The sequence below is a fragment of the Oncorhynchus mykiss genome, chromosome 25, assembly GCF_013265735.2.
Source record: "Oncorhynchus mykiss isolate Arlee chromosome 25, USDA_OmykA_1.1, whole genome shotgun sequence".
NCBI lineage: Eukaryota > Metazoa > Chordata > Actinopteri > Salmoniformes > Salmonidae > Oncorhynchus > Oncorhynchus mykiss.
Window position 1 is genome coordinate 30,549,532 of NC_048589.1, and position 22,131 is coordinate 30,571,662.

Consider the following 22,131-nt stretch of genomic DNA (forward strand, 5'->3'; position numbering starts at 1 on the left):
GTGTTTGGGATCATTGTCATGCTGAAAGACCCAGCCACGTTTCATCTTCAATGCCCTTGCTGATGGAAAGAGGTTTTCACTCAAAATCTCACGATAGATTCATTCTTTCCTTTACACGGATCAGTCGTCCTGGTCCCTTTGCAGAAAAACAGCCCCAAAGCATGATGTTTCCACCCCCATGCTCCACAGTAGGTATGGTGTTCTTTGGATGCAACTCAGCATTCTTTGTCCTCCAAACATGACGAGTTAAGTTTTTACCAAAAAGTTATATTTTGGTTTCATCTGACCATATGACATTCTCCCAATCTTCTTCTGGATCATCCAAATGCTCTCTAGCAAACTTCAGACGGGCCTGGACATGTACTGGCTTAAGCAGGGGGACACGTCTGGCACTGCAGGATTTGAGTCCCTGGCGGCGTAGTGTGTTACTGATGGTAGGCTTTGTTACTTTGGTCCCAGCTCTCTGCAGGTCATTCACTAGGTCCCCCCGTGTGTTTCTGGGATTTTTGCTCACCGTTCTTGTGATCATTTTGACCCCACGGGGTGAGATCTTGCGTGGAGCCCCAGATCGAGGGTGATTATCAGTGGTCTTGTATGTCTTCCATTTCCTAATAATTGCTCCCACAGTTGATTTCTTCAAACCAAGCTGCTTACCTATTGCAGATTCATTCTTCCCAGCCTGGTGCAGGTCTACAATTTTGTTTCTGGTGTCCTTTGACAGCTCTTTGGTCTTGGCCATAGTGGAGTTTGGAGTGTGACTGTTTGAGGTTGTGGACAGGTGTCTTTTATACTGAAGTTCAAACAGGTGCCATTAATACAGGTAACGAGTGGAGGACAGAGGAGCCTCTTAAAGAATAAGTTACAGGTCTGAGAAAGCCAGAAATCTTGCTTGTTTGTAGGTGACCAAATACTTATTTTCAACCATTATTTGCAAATAAATTCATTAAAAATCCTACAATGTGATTTTCTGGATTTTTTTTCTAATTTTGCCTGTCATAGTTGAAGTGTACCTATGATAAAAATTACAGGCCTTTTTAAGTGGGAGAACTTGCACAATTGGTGGCTGACTAAATACTTTTTTGCCCCACTGTAGATACACACACACACATAGATACACACACACACACACACACACACACACACACACATACACACACATCATCCCCCCTCGCTTTCCGTCCCACCATCCCGCCTCTCTTCCACAACGACCCTCCCCACTGTGACATGACAGGTTGTTCAGCAGCATATGAGGAGTTGATCTGCCTTACTGTCTGTACGACTGTAGGCATCCCTTTGTAGCTAGGCCTACAGTTCCTCTCTCCCCCTCTCTCTCTACTCCACTCCCCCCCCCCTCTCTCTACTCCTCTCTCCCTCTCTCTCTCTCTCTTTCTCTCTACTCTACTCCACTCTCCCCCTCTACTCTACTCCACTCTCCCCCTCTCTCTCTACTCCTCTCTCCTTCTCTCTCTCTCTCCTCCTCTCTCTCTACTCCTCTCTCCCTCTCTCTCCCTCTCTCTCTCTCTCCTTCTCTCTCTCTCTCTCCCCCCTCTCTCTCTACTCCTCTCTCCCTCTCTCTCTCTACACTCTACTCCACTCTCCCTCTCTCTCTCTCTCTCTCTCTCTACTCTACTCCACCCCCCCCCCCCCTCTCTCTCTCTCTCTCTCTCTCTCTCTCCTCTACTCCACTCTCCCCCTCTCTCTCTACTCCTCTCTCATTCTCTCTCTCTCTCTCTCTCTCCTCTCTCTCTCCTCCTCTCTCCCTCTCTCTCCCTCTCTCTCTCTCTCTCTCCTTCTCTCTCTCTCTCTCCCCCTCTCTCTCTACTCCTCTCTCCCTCTCTCTCTCTACACTCTACTCCACTCTCCCTCTCCCTCTCTCTCTCTCTCTCTCTCTCTCTCTACTCTACTCCACTCCCCCCCCTCTCTCTCTCTCTCTCTCTCTCTCTCTCTCTCTCTCTCTCCTCTACTCCACTCTCCCCCTCTCTCTCTACTCCTCTCTCCCTCTCTCTACACTCTACTCCACTCTCCCCCCTCTCTCTCTCTCTCTACTCTACTCCACTCTCCCCCTCTCTCTCTATTCCTCTCTCCCTCTCTCTCTCTCTCTACTCCACTCTACTCCACTCCACTCTCCCTCCCTCTCTCTCTCTCTCTCTCTCTCTCTCTCCTCTGTCCCTCACCATACATGCACGCACGCATGTGCGCACACACACAAACACAAAAGCAGACACACACTCACACTGGTATGTGTAATCATCTTTGCTGTCTTTTTACTTGAGTGTGTGCCAGCTGGTGTGTGTTAGAGTCAAGGACAAGAGTAGAGGACAAATAGGCTGGAGGGAGGGATGGAGGGCGGGCCGGAGGAAATAGTTATTGAGTGTCGAGATGGCTGGGTGGATGCTGCTCTTAGCTCTGTTTACTGTGGGTCTATCTGGATGAGGGGACTAGAAGAGAGAGAGAGAGAGAGTGAAGGAATTTAGGCTCCTCTGCTTAATGCGCAGGGTGCTTCCCACATGGCACCCTATTGCCTATACAGTGCTCATGGGCCCTAGTCAAAAGTAGTACACTAATTACAATAGGGAATAGGGTACCATTTGGGAAGCATGCACTGTCCCAACCCATAGAAGAGCCCATAGAGCCATGGTGAACGTATACAATTGTTTCTAATAGATGCAGTTAGCCATAATGAATACATTTCCAAATGAGTTGAGATTTTCCCCCATTATTTTCCTTTGCCCATCCTAGCGTATTGATTGGTTGCAAGTGCCCCTTGAACTTGACCTCTCCCGTGTTGCTCAACGTCAATAATGCTGTCGTCCCCTCCTCTCCCTGTCAGCTAGCCGATCCTCTCCTCTCTGCTGAGGAAAATATCGATATCTGTGTTTAGCATCTTTAAAACGCTCGAGATGGCTGAATATGTTAAGATATTTCCCCTGACTATTGGAGTCTCATTGACTGCACCAATTATTTATTGCGCAAATGTACTATTTGATTATTATATAGATTTAAGTATAATTAAAGGCAGAGGGACTTAAAACATTTTCCTGAAGCTTGTTGTTTGTTTGGTATGTATTATCCACACAGAGTGTACAGTATGGCATACCTTGAAAGTACATTTTCTAAACAAATGCACATGAACCCAAAGGCTGGTTTGAGAAAGCTCCCCCTCCATGCCAAAAACTTTTCATTGTTTAACATCAGTGTGTGTGTGCTGTGGCCTCATGTCTCAAATGCAGTGGAAGACATGACATTGTATTATTGCAGATTCTCGCCTCCTTTCTGTGCAGTTTTGATATGAATCACATCTGGGCAGTACTTGTCACCCAGAGCCCTCATAGGGCTCGCTTATCTGTGGATCTGATGGTTGTTTCTGGTGATGAGGAAGGGAATGGCACAAAGGTGAAATACCAAATCACTTGAGCAGTGGCCTAGAAACTTTCCATAGACAATTATTCCTCACTTAGCCGACACCCAAGGTGTAATCTGGGATCTGCACCAGAGAGGGACGGAGATGGAGATATCCACTCAGCCCAATCCAGGATCATTGTAAAGCTGATCTAATACTCACAGAAAACATGAAGAGAAAGGCCAAGGAGGCTAGAAAAGGCCACAACAACTGTTGTACTGTCAGTCAGTCAGTTAGCTTTACTGTAGCTAAAATGTAGCTAATTCAAATGCAGGAAAAAAAGATTAAGAAGAGATGGACATATTGTAAAAAATAATTATATAAATATTATTTTGTGAAATCCAAATTATTTAAAAGGAAAAAACGATTTGAAACAAATGAAAAGTTTGATGATATAAATGATTAAAAAAATGGGCATTGATTATTAAACAGACTCATCATGAAAACTTAAAGCCATTGAAATATGTTTAAAAGGAAACTAATTAAAACAAATGTTTCTCTATCTTCATTGGAATGACTTAATAAGTGTCCGGTCTGTCTGTGTGTAGATACTACGGCATTTGATCAGAAGATCTATCATTAGCCGTGGTCAGTCAATTATTTAATGGACTTTTGGTTTCCCCTATGAAAACAAAAAAGGAGAAACCCGCACACAGCTCTTGATAGTATCACTGTTCTTTAACGTGAGGCCGATACGTAAAGCTTATTAAAGAACAGTGATACTATCAAGAGCAGTGTGTGGCTTTCTTCTTTTTTTTCTCATCTTATTCAACTGTTACCATGCACCTGCATGTGCCAGTGCCTTTTGAATTTTGGTTTCCACTTTGAAAACATTGGGTGAGGATGTAGACTGAAGGACATGGAAGGAGAAATGGTTAAGTATTGTAAGGATTTTGTATTTTAATCAAATAAAACATGTAAAGAAACACTTTAAAAACCATACATTTCAGTATGCCAGTTTCTATGTTTGAAACACCTGAAGCGGTAGAATTTAGAGGAGTTGTTAATGCACTGTAAATGTTAGCCATTTTTGACATATTGAATATAGATAATAATGGTTGTATATTATTCTTAATATGTTTGAAATACTTTTGATGCACACACTATATGACAGAGACATACAGTACTGTGAAAAAGTATTTGCCCCTTTCTGATTTTCTCTATTTTTGCATATTTTTCATACTGAATATTTTTCAACCAAGTCCTAATATTGGGGAACCTGAGAACCTTACAAATACAGTTGAAGTCGGAGGTTTACATACACTTAGGTTGGAGTCATTAAAACTCCACAACCACTCCACAAATTTCTTGTTAACAAACTATAGTTTTGGCAAGTCGGTTAGGACATCTACTTTGGGCATGACACAAGTCATTTTTCCAACAATTGTTTACAGACAGATTATTTCACTTATAATTCACTGTATCACAATTCCAGTGAGTCAGAAGTTTACATACACTAAGTTGACTGTGCCTTTAAACAGCTTGGAAAATTACAGAAAATGATGTCATTGCTTTAGAAGCTTCTGACAGGCTAATTGACATCATTTGAGTCAATTGGAGGTGTACCTGTGGATGTATTTCCAAATGCCTGAAGGTACCATGTTCATCTGTACAAACAATAGTACACAAGTATAAACACCATGGGTCCACGCAGCCATCATACAGCTCAGGAAGGAGGCGTGTTCTGTCTCCTTGAGATAAACGTGCTTTGGTGCGAAAAGTGCAAATCAATTCCAGAACAACAGCAATGGACCTTGTGAAGATCCTAGAGGAAACAGGTACAAAGTATCTATATCCACAGTAAAAAGAGTCCTAAATCGACATAACCTGAAAGGCCACTCAGAAAGGAAGAAGCCGCTGCTCTAAAACCACCATAAAAAGCCAGACTACGGTTTGCAACTGCACATGGGGACAAATATCGTACCTTTTGGAGAAATGTCCTCTGGTCTGATGAAACAAAAATAGAACTGTTTGGCCGTAATGATGATCGTTATGTTTGGAGGAAAAAGGGGGGGGGGGGGGGGCTTGCAAGCCGAAGAACACCACCCCAACCGTGAAGCACGGTGCACTTCACAAAATAGAAGGCATCATGAGGTAGGAAAATGATGTGGATATATTGAAGCCACATCTCAAGACATCAGTCAGGAAGTTAAAGCTTGGTCGCAAATGGGTTTTCCAAATGGACAATGACCCCAAGCATACTTCCAAAGTTGTGGCAAAATGGCTTAAAGACAACAAAGCCACGGTGTTGTAGTGGCTATCACAAAGCCCTGACCTCAATCCTATAGAAAATTGTGGGCAGAACTGAAAAAGCGTGTGCGAGCAAGGAGGCCGACAAACCTGACTCCGTTACACCAGCTCTGTCAGGAGGAATGGGCCAAAATTCACCCAATTTATTGTAGGAAGCTTGTGGAAGGCTACCCGAAACATTTGACCCAAGTGAAACAATTTAAAGACAATGCTACCAAATACTAATTGAGTGTATGTAAACTTCTGACCCACTGGGAATGTGATGAAAGAAATAAAAGCTGAAATAAATCATTTGCTCTACTATTATTCTGACATTTCACATTCTTATAATAAAGTGGTGATCCTAACTGACCTAAGACGGGGAATCTTTACTAGGATTATGTCACGTTCTGACCTTAGTTCCTTTGTTTTGTCTTTGTTTTAGTATGGTCAGGGTGTGAGTTGGGGTGGGCAGTCTATGTTCCTTTTTCAATTATTTGGGATTTCTGTGTTTGGCCTGGTATGGTTCTCAATCAGAGGCAGCTGTCAATCGTTGTCCCTGATTGAGAACCATACTTAGGTAGCCTGTTTTCACCGTTGAGTTGTGGGTGATTATTTTCTGTTCTGTGTTTTGCTTCACCGTTCAGGACTGTTCGTTTTGTCGGTTTATTGTTTTTGTTCAGTGTTCAGTATTCTCATTAAAACAATATGGACACTTACCACGCTGCGCATTGGTCCTCTTCTTCTTCCACCCACGACAACCGTTACAGATTAAATGTCAGGAATTGTGAAACTGAGTTTAAATGCATTGGGCTAAGGTGTATGTAAACTTCCGACTTCAACTGTAGCAAAAAAAAAAATATTTATTTAATTGATTTAATTAGCAAATTTATGCAATGCCTAATTCCCCCATGTGAAAATGTAATTACCACCTTAAACTCAATAGCTGGTTGAGTCATCTGTCCATAGAATATTCTTCCAAGAGTCTTGATGATCATTCAGGTGCTTTTTGGCAAACTTGGGTCCCATTATGCCTGGCAAATACCAAATACTACATTCCCAGTAAGAACTCTATATCAACGGTCAAGCATAGTGGTGGTAGTGTGATGGTTTGAGGATGCTTTGCTGCCTCAGGACCTGAACGACTGTATCAGAGAATTCTACTGTAGAATGTCAGGCTATCTGTGAGCTGAAGCTGAAGTGCAGTTGGGTCATCCAGCAAAACAATGATCCAAAACACACAATCAAGTCTACAGGAAAATGTCTAAAAAGCAATACATTTGAAGTTTGGAATGGCCTAGTCAAGGTCCAGAACTAATCCCAATTGAGGTGTAGTTGCAGGACCTGAATCGAGCAGTACATGCTTGAAAATCCACAAATGTCGCTGAGTTAAATCAGTTCTGCATGCAAGAGTCAACCAAAATTCATTCACAGCGATGTGAGAGACTGGAAGCATCAACAACTACAGGAAGCATTTGGTTGGTTGGAGTCATTGCAGCTAAAGGTGGCACAACAGGTTATTGAGAGTAAGGGGGCAATTACTTTTTCACACAGGGACATTGGGTGTTGCATAACATTGTTTATAAATTAAATAAGTATGTAATTGTGGTGTTATTTGTTCACTCAGAGTTCCCTTTATCTAATATTAGGTTTTGGTTGAAGATCCGATAGGATTCAGTATCAAAAATATGCTAAAGTAGAGGGGGCAAAGGGGGCAAATACTTTTTCGCAGCACTGTAAGATCTCCCAAAAATTGTTTGTGTAAATATTTTAACAAAATGCTTAATCTTCCAGGGAAAATTAGTACAAAACATGCTGTTCTTATTCTAACATTCAGCACATTGAGGTGGAAGTGAATAAAGCAGGTGAATCGAGTGCCTGGATCCATAGTGACTGCTGTTTCCAAGGTTGTTGGCAGTTGATACGAGGGAGACAGAATAAGAATGACATTGTTATTCTGAGGACACTGAGGTAATTCACTAGCCACAGCTAGTGGACCGAAGGAAAATCTCCCTTTTGTTAGTCTAGACGTAACTATGGGATCATCCTGGCTGAATAAAACACACTGGTGGCCATGGCAAAGTAGGTAGAGAGAGAGAGAGAGAGAGAGAGAGAGAGAGAGAGACAGAGACAGAGACAGAGAGAGAGAGAGAGAGAGAGAGAGAGAGAGAGAGAGAGAGAGAGAGAGAGAGAGAGAGAGACAGAGAGAGAGAGAGAGAGAGAGAGAGAGAGAGAGACAGAGAGAGAGAGAGAGAGAGAGAGAGAGAGAGAGAGAGAGAGAGACACTAGAATATCAGTTTTGGTCCCATTGTGTGTGTAGTTTGCATTTGACACACAGTGTCCACAGTTTCCACACCACAGAATGGATCCCCACAGTGAGGCCTTTGACAGCCTGATGAATTAGGCCTGACAAGAGCCAAAATGGCTGTCCTCTGTGCCAGCTGCCAGTTGAGCATTTACACTCTGTTAATTGAATTGGCAATTTGTGGAGCAGTACCTGCCCCAGAGTCTTTGGTAGAGCCGGAGATGCCATTTAGCCCTGCTCTAATGTAGAAAATAGGGAATAAGGAATGCTAAGCTTCCCAATAAATTACTGCAGATTTGAAATGACAGTCCGGGGCCCTGTTGCAATTTTCTATTAAATGATACATAAATTAACAATAGCACTAATGTTGACTTATAAAACTGAAAGTTAAATTGACTTGTGATAATGGCGCCGGCGGGGATGGCTGACGTTTTACGGGCTCCTAACCAACTGTGCTCTTAATCGCACTCCACACTGCCCTTTCCCACCTGGACAAAAGTAACACCTACGTGAGAATGCTGTTCATTGACTACAGCTCAGCGTTCTACAGCATAGTACCTACCAAGCGTATCACTAACCTAAGGACCCTGGGACTAAACACCTCCCTCTGCAACTGGATCCTGGACTTCCTGACGGGCCGCCCCCAGGTGGTAAAGGTAGGCAACAACACATCTGCCACGCTGATCCTCACAACTGGGGCCTCTCAGGGGTGCGTGCTTAGTACCCTCCTGTGCTCCCTGTTCACTCACGACTGTGTGGCCAAGCACGACTCCAACACCATCATTGAATTTGCTGATGACACAACAGTGGTAGGCCTGATCACCGACAACGACAAGAAAGACTATAGGGAGGTCAGAGAACTGGCAGTGTGGTGCCAGGCTAGCAACTTCTCCCTCAATGTGAGCAAGACGAAGGAGCTGATGATGGACTACAGAAAAAGGAGGGCTGAACAGGCCTCCATTAACATCGACGGGGCTGTAGTGGAGCGGGTCGAGAGTTTCAATTTCCTTGGTGTCCACATCACCTACGAACTATCATGGTCCAAACACACTAAGACAGTTGTGAAGAGGGTATGACACCACATTTTCCCCCTCAGGAGACTGAAAAGATTTGACATGGGTCCCCAGATCCTCAAAAAGTTCTACAGCTGCACCATCGAGTGCATTCTGACCAGTTGCATCATCGCCTGGTATGGCTACTGCTCGGCATCTGACCATAAGGCGCTACAGAGGGTAGTGTGGACGGCCCAGTACATCACTGGGGCCAAGCTTCCTGACATCCAGTCACCTGGAGTCTTTGACACACATAACTGCTCCCTCTGCTACCGCACGGCAAGTGATACTGGAGCGCCAAGTCTAGAACCAAAAGGCTCCTTAACAGCTTCTATCCCCAAGCCATAAGACTGCTGAACAACTAATCAAGTGGCCACCCGGACGCTTTACATTGACTCATTATTGTTATGTCATTTTCTTGTGTTACTTTTTGATTGTATTCATTTTTTTTACTTTAGTTAATTTAGTAAATATTTTCTTAACTCTATTTCTTGAACTGCATTGTTGGTTAAGGGCTTGTAAGTAAGCCCGGTAAGGTCTACACCTGTTGTATTCAGCGCATGTGACAAATAACATTTGATTTGATTTGACTTTCAAATAGCACTGTGGTTCAGAAATTGCCACTGTACTGAGAATTTGAGAAATTGTAGTAAATAGCCATCTTGAAACCAAAGCTGTTTGTGACATGGTTAACAGCCGACATTACATTTTTTTTCGATTGCTAAACGACAGTGGGCACAACTGGAGTCACATGTGCAAAACTCTAACTACAGTCTGCACTACCAACAGTCACCTGAGCTAAACAGTTCACATCACCTGCAAAACTCATTCCAAGCAACACAACTCTTAACACATGGCTCAAAACATGCTCAGTGCAGCCAAAATTCACTATGCACAACCCTCACTGAGATAACACACACTGTCACTCAGAACACACTGAGAGTAAAAACACTAGCATCAAACACCAATACAGAAAATACAAACTTTTCATCTTTACAGTTTGAACAATTTCAGTGACTTCATACAAAGTAATATTTTCTTCAAAGAAAAGAGTGACATTCTTTCACATGATTTATTAAAAGTTTTAGAACATAACAATTATTTAAGGTAAATGGTAAGGTAAACCAATCTGTGACAGCTGCAGAGTGGTGAAAAGCAACGTTATCGCAAACTATGACAAAAACTTGGGGGTTTCTTACTGGCTCCCCCTGTTCTGCTGGCACTAGCTGAGCATAGAGCTGTTATAGGAAAGCTATAAGCCTTTCTGTGTTGTATGGGCCAATGAGTGGTGTGTTGAGAAGCAAACCATCATTGGCCATTGCAGCACACATGGTGATATTTCCCCCCCTTTGGCCTGGAACCTCCACAGTGGCCCTTTGACGTATAACATTCCTTCCTCTGCGCCGTGTTTTGGCAAGGTTAAATCCAGCTTCATCGATAAATATAAATTAATGTGGTCTTTCCAGTGCTTCCACCTCCATTACTCTCTGAAAAAACAGTAAGTGCACAGTTTTACTGTAGAAATGCTAGTGTTTTTTTTTTACTGTAAATATTTTGTATAGCTGTGTACGTAACCTCAGACGTCTTACCTGGACATATTGGTATCTTTGCTCTTTTACCCGTTCACTGTTTCTCTCGAACGGTACAGTGTATAACTGTTTCATTGTAACTTGGTGTTTCTTTAGGACTCGAGCAATAGTTGTTGTGCTGACAGAATTAACATTTTCAAATATATCATTATCAGCCAGCACTCTATCTTGAATCTCCCGCAGTTTTATTGCATTGTTGACAACAACCATGTCAACAATAGCATTTTCCTGCGCATCTAAAAATATTTTTCCTCTTCCCCCTGTTGGGGGCAGCCTTTGGGTCCTGTTGTAAAATATATTTTACAGTCAAACTTACTGTAATATATATCTGTGTAAATATTCTATAATTGCAATACAAAATAGATTCCTGTAATGTTTTCATTTACTGTAAGGATGTAACTCTCACCTGTTTGCATGATGGAAAATTCGCATTACAGATGCCACTGTGGATCTTTACAGATTAGGTTGCACCCTCAACTCTGCCTCTCTCAATGAGAGACCATGGTTCACGACATGGTCTATAAGTGTAGCCCTTATTTCATCTGAAATAACAGCTCTTTGTCTTCCTCCACGCATCCGCCCTCTCCCTGCCACCCTTCTCCCTCCACGAACCCATCTTCCTTGTTCCATTTCCAAAATGAGTCTTTCTGAGCTCTACCTATATTTACTGTAATATGTGTGTGTGTTCACTAACAAGTCTAAAACAAGACAACTGCTTAGCCTTTCAGCTGAAATTGCAATCAGCAGTGTTTGAAAGGCACAAGGCTGAAATCTATTCAGTTTTGAATGTGTGGTTCACAGTTTTGACAGCAGTGTTAGCATTTGAACAAAGTGCTGTAAATCCACAGTGTTGTGCAGGTTGTGGTTAAAGTCATGGGATAAGTGTGTAGAGTTTTGAAAACTGTGTTCAAGCAATGAAAAACGAACTAGAGTTTGGTCCACATGAACTGCTGCTGTGCAGACTGTAGTTTTGCACATGTGACTCCAGTTGTGTCCACTGTCGTTTAGCAATCGAAAAAAACTGTAAACATTGAGAGTGGTGAATAGAAACTGATTTTTTCAAATCATAAAGCTGCATTAGTTTAAATGAAGGAAGGTTTTCACCCTGATTTGCATGCACACAGTTAGTTTGAATTAAGGAGGGTTTTCACCCTGATTTGCATGCACGCACAGTTAGTTTGAATTAAGGAGGGTTTTCACCCTGATTTGCATGCACACAGTTAGTTTGAATTAAGGAGGGTTTTCACCCTGATCTACATGCACACACAGTTAGTTTGAATAAATGAGGGTTTTCACCCTGATCTACATGCACACACAGTTAGTTTGAATTAAGGAGGGTTTTCACCCTGATTTGCATGCACACACAGTTAGTTTGAATTAAGGAGGGTTTTCACCCTGATTTGCATGCACACACAGTTAGTTTGAATTAAGGAGGGTTTTCACCCTGATTTGCATGCACACAGTTAGTTTGAATTAAGGAGGGTTTTCACCCTGATTTACATGCACACACAGTTAGTTTGAATTAAGGAGGGTTTTCACCCTGATCTACATGCACACAGTTAGTTTGAATTAAGGAGGGTTTTCACCCTGATTTGCATGCACACACAGTTAGTTTGAATTAAGGAGGGTTTTCACCCTGATCTACATGCACACACAGTTAGTTTGAATTAAGGAGGGTTTTCGCCCTGATTTGCATGCACACACAGTTAGTTTGAATTAAGGAGGGTTTTCACCCTGATTTGCATGCACACAGTTAGTTTGAATTAAGGAGGGTTTTCACCCTGATCTACATGCACACACAGTTCGTTTGAATTAAGGAGGGTTTTCACCCTGATTTGCATGCACACACAGTTAGTTTGAATTAAGGAGGGTTTTCACCCTGATCTACATGCACACACAGTTAGTTTGAATTAAGGATGGTTTTCACCCTGATTTGCATGCACACACAGTTAGTTTGAATTAAGGAGGGTTTTCACCCTGATCTACATGCACACACAGTTAGTATGAATTAAGGAGGGTTTTCACCCTGATTTGCATGCACACAGTTAGTTTGAATTAAGGAGGGTTTTCACCTTGATTTGCATGCACACACAGTTAGTTTGAATTAAGGAGGGTTTTCACCCTGATTTGCATGCACACACAGTTAGTTTGAATTAAGGAGGGTTTTCACCCTGATTTACATGCACACACAGTTAGTTTGAATTAAGGAGGGTTTTCACCTTGATGTACATGCACACACAGTTAGTTTGAATTAAGGAGGGTTTTTACCCTGATTTGCATGCACACACAGTTAGTTTGAATTAAGGAGGGTTTTCACCCTGATTTGCATGCACACACAGTTATTTTGAATTAAGGAGGGTTTTCACCCTGATTTGCATGCACACAGTTAGTTTGAATTAAGGACGGTTTTCACCCTGATCTACATGCACACACAGTTAGTTTGAAATAAGGAGGGTTTTCACCCTGATTTGCATGCACACACAGTTAGTTTGAATTAAGGAGGGTTTTCACCCTGATTTGCATGCACACACAGTTAGTTTGAATTAAGGAGGGTTTTCACCCTGATTTACATGCACGCACAGTTAGTTTGAATTAAGGAGGGTTTTCACCTTGATGTACATGCACACACAGTTAGTTTGAATTAAGGAGGGTTTTCACCCTGATTTGCATGCACACACAGTTAGTTTGAATTAAGGAGGGTTTTCACCCTGATTTGCATGCACACACAGTTATTTTGAATTAAGGAGGGTTTTCGCCCTGATTTGCATGCACACAGTTAGTTTGAATTAAGGAGGGTTTTCACACTGATTTACATGCACACACAGTTAGTTTGAATTAAGGACGGTTTTCACCCTGATCTACATGCACACACAGTTAGTTTGAATTAAGGAGGGTTTTCACCCTGATTTGCATGCACACACAGTTAGTTTGAATTAAGGAGGGTTTTCACCCTGATTTGCATGCACACACAGTTAGTTTGAATTAAGGAGGGTTTTCACCCTGATTTACATGCACGCACAGTTAGTTTGAATTAAGGAGGGTTTTCACCTTGATGTACATGCACACACAGTTAGTTTGAATTAAGGAGGGTTTTCACCCTGATTTGCATGCACACATAGTGAATTTGAATTAAGGAGGGTTTTCACCCTGATTTGCATGCACACACAGTTATTTTGAATTAAGGAGGGTTTTCACCCTGATTTGCATGCACACAGTTAGTTTGAATTAAGGAGGGTTTTCACACTGATTTACATGCACACACAGTTAGTTTGAATTAAGGACGGTTTTCACCCTGATCTACATGCACACACAGTTAGTTTGAATTAAGGAGGGTTTTCACCCTGATTTGCATGCACACACAGTTAGTTTGAATTAAGGAGGGTTTTCACCCTGATCTACATGCACACACAGTTAGTTTGAATTAAGGAGGGTTTTCACCCTGATCTACATGCACACACAGTTAGTTTGAATTAAGGAGGGTTTTCACCCTGATCTACATGCACACAGTTAGTTTGAATTAAGGAGGGGTTTCACCCTGATTTGCATGCACACACAGTTAGTTTGAATTAAGGAGGGCTTTCACCCTGATCTACATGCACACACAGTTAGTTTGAATTAAGGAGGGTTTTCACCCTGATCTACATGCACACACAGTTAGTTTGAATTTGGATTCTGAGTTAATACTGTTTTTGCCATTCCGCTAGAGATAATGTTTAATAATGTTCAGTAGCAATGTCAGTTCCTGTTATATGTAGCTACTGCTAAGTGTTTTCTATTGCAACAAATGATAGAGCAGAGATTTGTCAAGCAAAGGTTAAACTATGCTATGCATTACTTATTGTCTCAGCATGATTTGAATATAGTTTTTCATAATGTTCTTCCTTTGGTGTGTGAATAGTGTATGAATATAGTGGTGAAATACTTAATACTGATTCGTCAGCCCTTAAAAAGAAAAAGCCCCCAATTTAAACATAAGTAAATTGGCATAGGTGTCAAAGTTATGTTTTTACAGTCACACTACCCTTGGGTTAAATGCAGAAGACACATTTCAGTTGAATGTATTCAGTTGTACAACTGACTAGGTATCCCTCTTTCCCTTTCCTTCAGGATTTTGGCAATGAAGCCCTTTGTCTACTTCCCCAGAGTCAGATGAACTTGAGGATACCATTTTTATGTTTCTGCTTGCAGTTTGAAGGAAGTTGCAAACTAGCGTTAAGCGCAATTGCTAACTAGAGTTGGTAACTGCTAGCATACTAGGAGATACCATAGATGTCAAGTCATTGCGCTAATGCTAGTTAGCATTGACTCACAAAATTCCTCTAACTTCCTTCATACTGGATGCAGAAACATACAAATGGCATCCATGGGGTTGTCTGCCTCTGGGGAAGTAGATAAAGGGCATCATTGCCAAATTCCCGAAGTATCGCTTTAAATATTGAAACGTGGGAAAGTAATGTCAAAATTGACCTTGTTAAGCTGCATTTATGAACCGTAAAAATCAAATGGGCTAGTTTTAGCCGCTAACGTAATGGAATCACTGTCTCCAGCTGTTGTATACCTTTATTAATCAGTCTACTGTGTGGATTGAGCCACATTTAGACTAGATTGCCACCACAATAATTGGCCTCCTGGACTGTGTGTGTGTGTGTGTGTGTGTGTGTGTGTGTGTGTGTGTGTGTGTGTGTGTGTGTGTGTGTGTGTGTGTGTGTGTGTGTGCGTGTGTGTGTGTATACAGTGTGTGCGAGACAGGGACAGTCAGACACAGTAGTCGGAAGTTGATTGGCCATCTGCACCCAAGGCGCTGCTCTGAATTGCTAATGTGTGTGTGTTATTATGAACTGTGAAGGAGCTGTTGGCAGGAAGAGGGGCTTCAAGGTGGCCGCAGTCCTCCCCCAATGGTTCCAGTTTAACATTTTTACATCTTTATTATAAAATATTAACCACGTATACTTTCCAGTTTTCAAAAGATCCCCAAGAGCAATCTGTCACTTATTTGCCAGGGCTCTTTTAGCTAGGGAGAGTAATGATGAGGACCATTGTAGAGGATAAATAATGATTTCCTCCACTCTGTCGGCCAGGATATAAAGATGATAATTGAAGTTGGTCAAGTGTGCTTTGATCTGTGATATTTCTGCTCTGTTCTACATGAACTGCCTGTTTGAACCAACGGATGGTCGGGTGTGTGAGTGCTGGGATGTGGATCTATGCTGGGTCACAGTGTGTGTGTGTGTGTGTGTGTGTGTGTGTGTGTGTGTGTGTGTGTGTGTGTGTGTGTGTGTGTGTGTGTGTGTGTGTGTGTGTGTGTGTGTGTGTGTGTGTGTGTGTGTGTGTGTGTGTGTGTGTGTGTGTGTGTGTGTGTGTGTGTGTGTGTGTGTGTGTGTGTGTGTGTGTGTGTGTGTGTGTGTGTGTGTGTGTGTGTGTGTGTGTGTGAGGCCACAGTCTAGGGCTCCTAGAGGTGGACTGGGTTCTAGCTCCCTCTGCTGTGTCTGTCTGTACGTCTGTCTGTACGTCTGTCTGTCCGGGTTCTGGAACTGTTTGGTCAGAGTTGTTCTGCCTGCCAATGCTTCATGTCTTGTTTGTATCCTCCCCTACCGTGCCAGAGTACAGTCTGTGTGCGTGCCGGTGTGTGTGCATGCCTGTATGATTATTTGTGTGTGTGTGTGTGTATTTGTGTGTGTGTATGTATCCAGTGCATGTTGTTTGGCATTGGCCCCACTCCTCAGGGAGGGGAAAGGGATAAATGCTTACAGCATAACTGGAGGGGGAGAAGTGTGATTACCATGTCTGGCCTAGAACACGGAATGCAGTGAAGGACAGAGGCCCCTCATTGTGCAATCTGTGCCCCCCTCACATCCACCCGGGACCTGGCCTCTGACTCTAACCCGCTCCCCTGGCTTCTTCCCCGAGGAGGCCTGTTTGCTCCTGCTCTTTGAGAGTCTTTAATGGCCTTTCAATGTTTATATTACATCATTAATTGCCCTTAATTCAGCAACATTACCCCAACGCCTGGCTAAGCTCTGAAAATGATGTACAGAGCACTTTGTTATAAAATTCCCCATAATGAGCTCTGGTGGGACAAGGTCTGTTAAGTTTGAATGTACCGCAGGCCATTTTTTAGCAGTAACGGGTAGCACGGAGCATCTCCCTACTTTTTAAGCTCGGAGTCTTGAAAAAATGCCCTAAGGGCACAGTCTTCTGGTTCGTCTGCTCTGAGGCTGAATCAATGGAATGATGTAATCCCTCATTTAGAAATAAGACTTTGTACCAGTCAGCGAATCATTGAATATGCAAGCTGGTTGCACTTGATAATAGCCTTGTACTGTTTGAGTTGAGCCCTTTGGTTAGCATTGCTACAGTACTTATTACTATAGAGTTATCATAGTGAACGCTTGAGGTCGATGATGTCAGCTGTTTTCTCATCACAGCTGTTTAGCTGTTTGCTATTGGTTCTCACTACCCTAGCAACATTTTTCACAATGTATTTGCGTGTGTACTTCACTGTATATTAATACTGTGTCTGTTGCTTGCCTCTCCAGCTACTTTTATGTAATACACAAGAGGATACATTTTTTTATCAAACTATAAAAACGGACGTTTCATGTGGTTTAGATGCGTTTCAAAATATTGGATGCGATATGGATCTCTTCCGATATGGATATTGCACATGTTAGTATTATGATTTTGATGTGAATTTGATTAATTGTGCAGCCCTGGTGTGTGTGTGTCTGTGCATGCTTGTTAGTGTGTATGTGTGTCTCATGCCTGCCCATTCTGTCTGTCTCACTGTGGCTCTGTCTGTTCTGTTCTATTGTGTGTGTGCAGCTATAGGAGATCAGCGAAGGAGGACTCCCAGTGCGGTAGCCTCAGAGATCTTCGAGCCACACCTCGGGAGCCACATATTGCAGGTAGGATGAGATGAGAACACACCTGTCCTGTCCCACATGCACCACAGTTGAAGTCGGAAGTTTACATACGTCATTAAAACTCATTTTTCAACCACTCCACAATTTTCTTGTTAACAGACTATAGTTTTGACATCTACTTTGTGCATGACGCAAGTAATTTCTCCAAAAATTGTTTACAGATAGATTATTTCACTTATAATTCACTGTATCACAATTCCAGTGGGTCAGAAGTTTACATACACTAAGTTGACTGTGCCTTTAAACAGCTTGGAAAATTCCAGAAAATGATGTCATGGCTTTAGAAGCTTCTGATAGGCTAATTGACATCATTTGAGTGAATTGGAGGTGTAACTGTGGATGTATTTCAAGGTCTACCTTCAAACTCAGTGCCTCTTTGCTTGACATCATGGGAAAATCTAAAGAAATCAGCCAAGAACTCAGAGAAAACATTGTAGACGTCCACAAGTCTGGTTTATCCTTGGGAGCAATTTCCAAACGCCTGAAGGTACCACGTTCATCTGTACAAACAATAGTGTGCAAGTATAAACACCATTGGACCACGCAGTCGTCATACCGCTCAGGAAGGAGACGCGTTCTGTCTCCTAGAGATGAACGTACTTTGGTGCAAAAATTGCAAATCAATCCCAGAACAAAGGACCCTGTGAAGATGCTGGAGGAAACAGGTACAAAATTATCTATATCCACAGTAAAACGAGTCCTATATCGACATAACCTGAAAGCCTGCTCAGCAAGGAAGAAGCCTCTGCTCCAAAACTTCCATAAAAAATCCAGACTATGGTTTGCAACTGCACATGGGGACTAAGGTCGTACTTTTTGGAGAAATGTCCTCTGGTCTGATGAAACAAAAATAGAACTGTTTGGCCATAATGACCATCGTTATGTTTGGAGGAAAAAGGGGGAGGCTTGCAAACCGAAGAACCCCATCCCAACCGTGAAGCACAGGGGTGGCAGCATCATGTTGTGGGGGTGCCCAAAATAATGTGGATATATTGAAGCCACATCTCAAGACATCTTTCAGGAGGTTAAAGCTTGGTCGCAAATGGGTCTTCCAAATGGACAATGACCCCAAGCATACTTACAAAGTTGTGGCAAATTGGCTAAAGGATTACATGTCAGGAATTGTGAAAACTGAGTTTAAATGTTTTTGGCTAAGGTGTATGTAAACTTCTGACTTCAACTGTAAGCCCAAAGGTTTGCTTTGAATCAGTAAAGCAAGAAACATAATTTGATACTACAGCTGATATAAAAAGTGTAAGCTGGTAACCATGCTGACTGTCAGGAGTTGTAGATCATCTAGCGATCTTAGTTTTTCTTGTAATCTACATTTTAACCTGGATTGCCACAGTATCCATTTCATGTTATTCGATGCATTTTATTCAAATAGACACACAGAAATTGCAGTAGCTCATTATATTGCTTATGTTTATTGATAAAATATGTATAAAAAATGTCCTTCAGGTCACATGTCTTATCCAGTGTGCTGCTCCCTCCCAGCCTCATATTGTGAATAGTGGGTTCTCATGCAGGAAGTGAACACAAATACAAAGAGGTTGCAGCAGAGACGCTGTCACCTGTCGTCCCCTGAGAACACAGTGACAGCCATATGCAGCAGGTCTGTTCCCTATTAAACATGGACTGAATTGAAAGTGACGTCTTCCTGCATTTACTTAAGATCCCCAGGTTTAGTGAGTTAGAAAGAAAGAGGAGGGAGGAAGATGTTTCCCGTATGGTAAATAAATGCAGCGAACAACCTTGATTTCAATGACAGAAACGGAAACTGAAGTCTGTGATACTGTATATGTAGGATGTTGATATTTGTAATCTGGCTATGCATTTTTTTTTATTGCATCTGAGGGTATGAATAAAGTTGTATTGAATTGAATTGAAACTCGCAACGGTCACCCACTGACTAGCGTTCATTTCAAAACGTCACTGAACTGGGTTGTCCATGTTACTGTGACGCAGCGTCACGGCAGTAGCCCCCACTCATGATAAGCGAACACTTTCCCTGCGACAGGTTAAGTGTCTGACAAGAAAGCGGAAATATATAATTAACATCAATAGCAGGCTGGAAGTCTGTCGAGGCGTGGCCTTTTCAAGGAAGGACTTGTTCCTGGCAAATTGTCCCCATTAATCTTCTGCTTAATTGATTGTGAAAAGTTTTAGGATGACATTTTAAAAAAAGCATGCACGGCCGGTGATTGATTTGGAGAAAATGAACTAATAATGAATGCAAGGCAGTCATTACTTGTTGAGCACAGCGACTAATTTTCAACAGATTAGACTGGGTTTGATAGTGCTAATAAAGAGGATGGTTTGATGAGCTCCTCTCTGCTCTACACTACCTGCCTGTCTTGCCACTCAGGGCCTAACCAGTCCTCATTACTCTGAGCGACTATGGCTCTGCCTAATCAAAACCATACTCAATAAGAAGCACTAGCAGTACCTTTGATCTTTTCTCCCTTACAATTCTACATAACTCAAAATATTGCAATGACAACAGTCGAAACTGTTCAAACACTTATACAGTAGAATGTGTAATCAGGCCTCCCGAGTGGCGCAGCGATCACTACTTGAGGCGTCACTACAGACCCGGGTTCGACCAGGAGATCCATAAGGTGGGGCACAATTGGCACAGCCTCGTCCAGGTTATGGAAGGGTTTGGCCTGCCGGGATTTCCTTGTCCCAGCACGCTCTAGTGACTCCTTGTGGAGGGCTGGGCGCCTGCAAGCTGACTCTGGTCACCAGCTGGACAGTGTGTCTTCTGACACATTGGTGCGGCTGGCTTCTGGGTTAAGCGAGCAGTGTATCAAGAAGCAGTGTGGCTTGGCAGGGTCCTGTTTCGGAGGACGCATGACTCTCAACCTTCGCCTCTCCTGAGTCTGTAGGGGAGTTTCAGCGATTGGACAAGACTGTAACTACCAATTGGATATCACGAAAAATGTATATTAAAGAATGTGTAACCACTTTATTTAAGAAATTTGTGAAATGGTAACACTTTTTTTTTACAGCCCTGTTTCAGCATGTATTTACTTACACTGTCTATGTAGTAATAGAAAAGTACATGACAATAACAGTTATTAGAATGGTAAATCAAATATATTCAGCTATGACCCATTTGTCTGGTTGAGAAGTGCACCTGTGCCCTATACGTCTATTACCAGGAGGCATGCCTGTCAGAACAGTAGGAACAGTGACAGCCCTAGCAGCACTGCGCTGGGTTGGGTTGCTGTTTAATCTGACAGAGTGAGTGTAAATGTCCCCCGGCACTGTGCTTGCCTCCTGTCTGGACCTAGTCATGTGACACAGGATTAATACTGCCCTGTGTGTGTGAGAATGGGGCCGGGTTAAGAGCTCTGGGGAGCTCAGGCAGTTCAAATCGAATCAAATCAAATCAAATGTATTTATATAGCCCTTCGTACATCAGCTGATATCTCAAAGTGCTGTACAGAAACCCAGCCTAAAACCCCAAACAGCAAGCAATGCAGGTGTAGAAGCACGGTGGCTAGGAAAAACTCCCTAGAAAGGCCAAAACCTAGGAAGAAACCTAGAGAGGAACCAGGCTATGTGGGGTGGCCAGTCCTCTTCTGGCTGTGCCGGGTGGAGATTATAACAAAACATGGTCAAGATGTTCAAATGTTCATAAATGACCAGCATGGTCGAATAATAATAAGGCAGAATAGTTGAAACTGGAGCAGCAGCACAGTCAGGTGGACTGGGGACAGCAAGGAGTCATCATGTCAGGTATTCCTGGGGCATGGTCCTAGGGCTCAGGTCCTCCGAGAGAGAAAAAGAAAGAGAGAATTAGAGAGAGCATATGTGGGATGGCCAGTCCTCTTCTGGCTGTGCCGGGTGGAGATTATAACAGAACATGGCCAAGATGTTCAAATGTTCATAAATGACCAGCATGGTCGAATAATAATAAGGCAGAACAGTTGAAACTGGAGCAGCAGCACAGCCAGGTGGACTGGGGACAGCAAGGAGTCATCATGTCAGGTAGTCCTGGGGCATGGTCCTAGGGCTCAGGTCCTCCGAGAGAGAGAAAGAGAGAAGGAGAGAATTAGAGAACGCACACTTAGATTCACACAGGACACCGAATAGGACAGGAGAAGTACTCCAGATATAACAAACTGACCCTAGCCCCCCGACACATAAACTACTGCAGCATAAATACTGGAGGCTGAGACAGGAGGGGTCAGGAGACACTGTGGCCCACTCCGAGGAGTTCCCTCTCATTGTGTCCTGGTCCCCAGCTAGCCGCTCCCATGGCCGCTTTGTGATGCACGCCTCTTTGACTGAACCAGTTGACCTGAGAACAGGGCTGCATTCAAACACGTCTTCTGTGGCCTTTTTCTTTTCAGGCCAAAATACATTGAATACGTTTACGACGGGTTTTGTCAACCCAGATAATCAATGAACTGATTTAATATGCGGAGATCAGCAGAGGTTGGCAGCTGCCCATGTCTTCGTGGTGGAAGTAAGCCCTTTGTTTTTTTCTCCGTCCCCTCTACCCCTGTGTCACATCACTCACACTCAGATGTTACAGAGGACATTGGGTGCAATTGCTGCCGTTGGATTATTTTTTTAATAAATGTTTTCACTGGTAACAAATGGGAACTATTCACAGTAG

The 22,131-nt window shown here is 42.8% G+C and overlaps 1 protein-coding gene across 3 annotated transcripts in view; it reads left to right on the forward strand.

The window, feature by feature from the left end:
• LOC110505776 (neuronal PAS domain-containing protein 3-like) overlaps window positions 1–22,131 on the forward strand; it is a 510,145-nt gene that overhangs the window by 212,997 nt on the left and 275,017 nt on the right. For all 3 annotated transcript variants that reach the window (XM_036963003.1, XM_036963005.1, XM_036963004.1), the window contains one exon: window positions 17,398–17,480. In XM_036963003.1, the coding sequence (XP_036818898.1) occupies window positions 17,398–17,480 (83 nt within the window). The remainder of the gene's footprint in view (window positions 1–17,397; window positions 17,481–22,131) is intronic.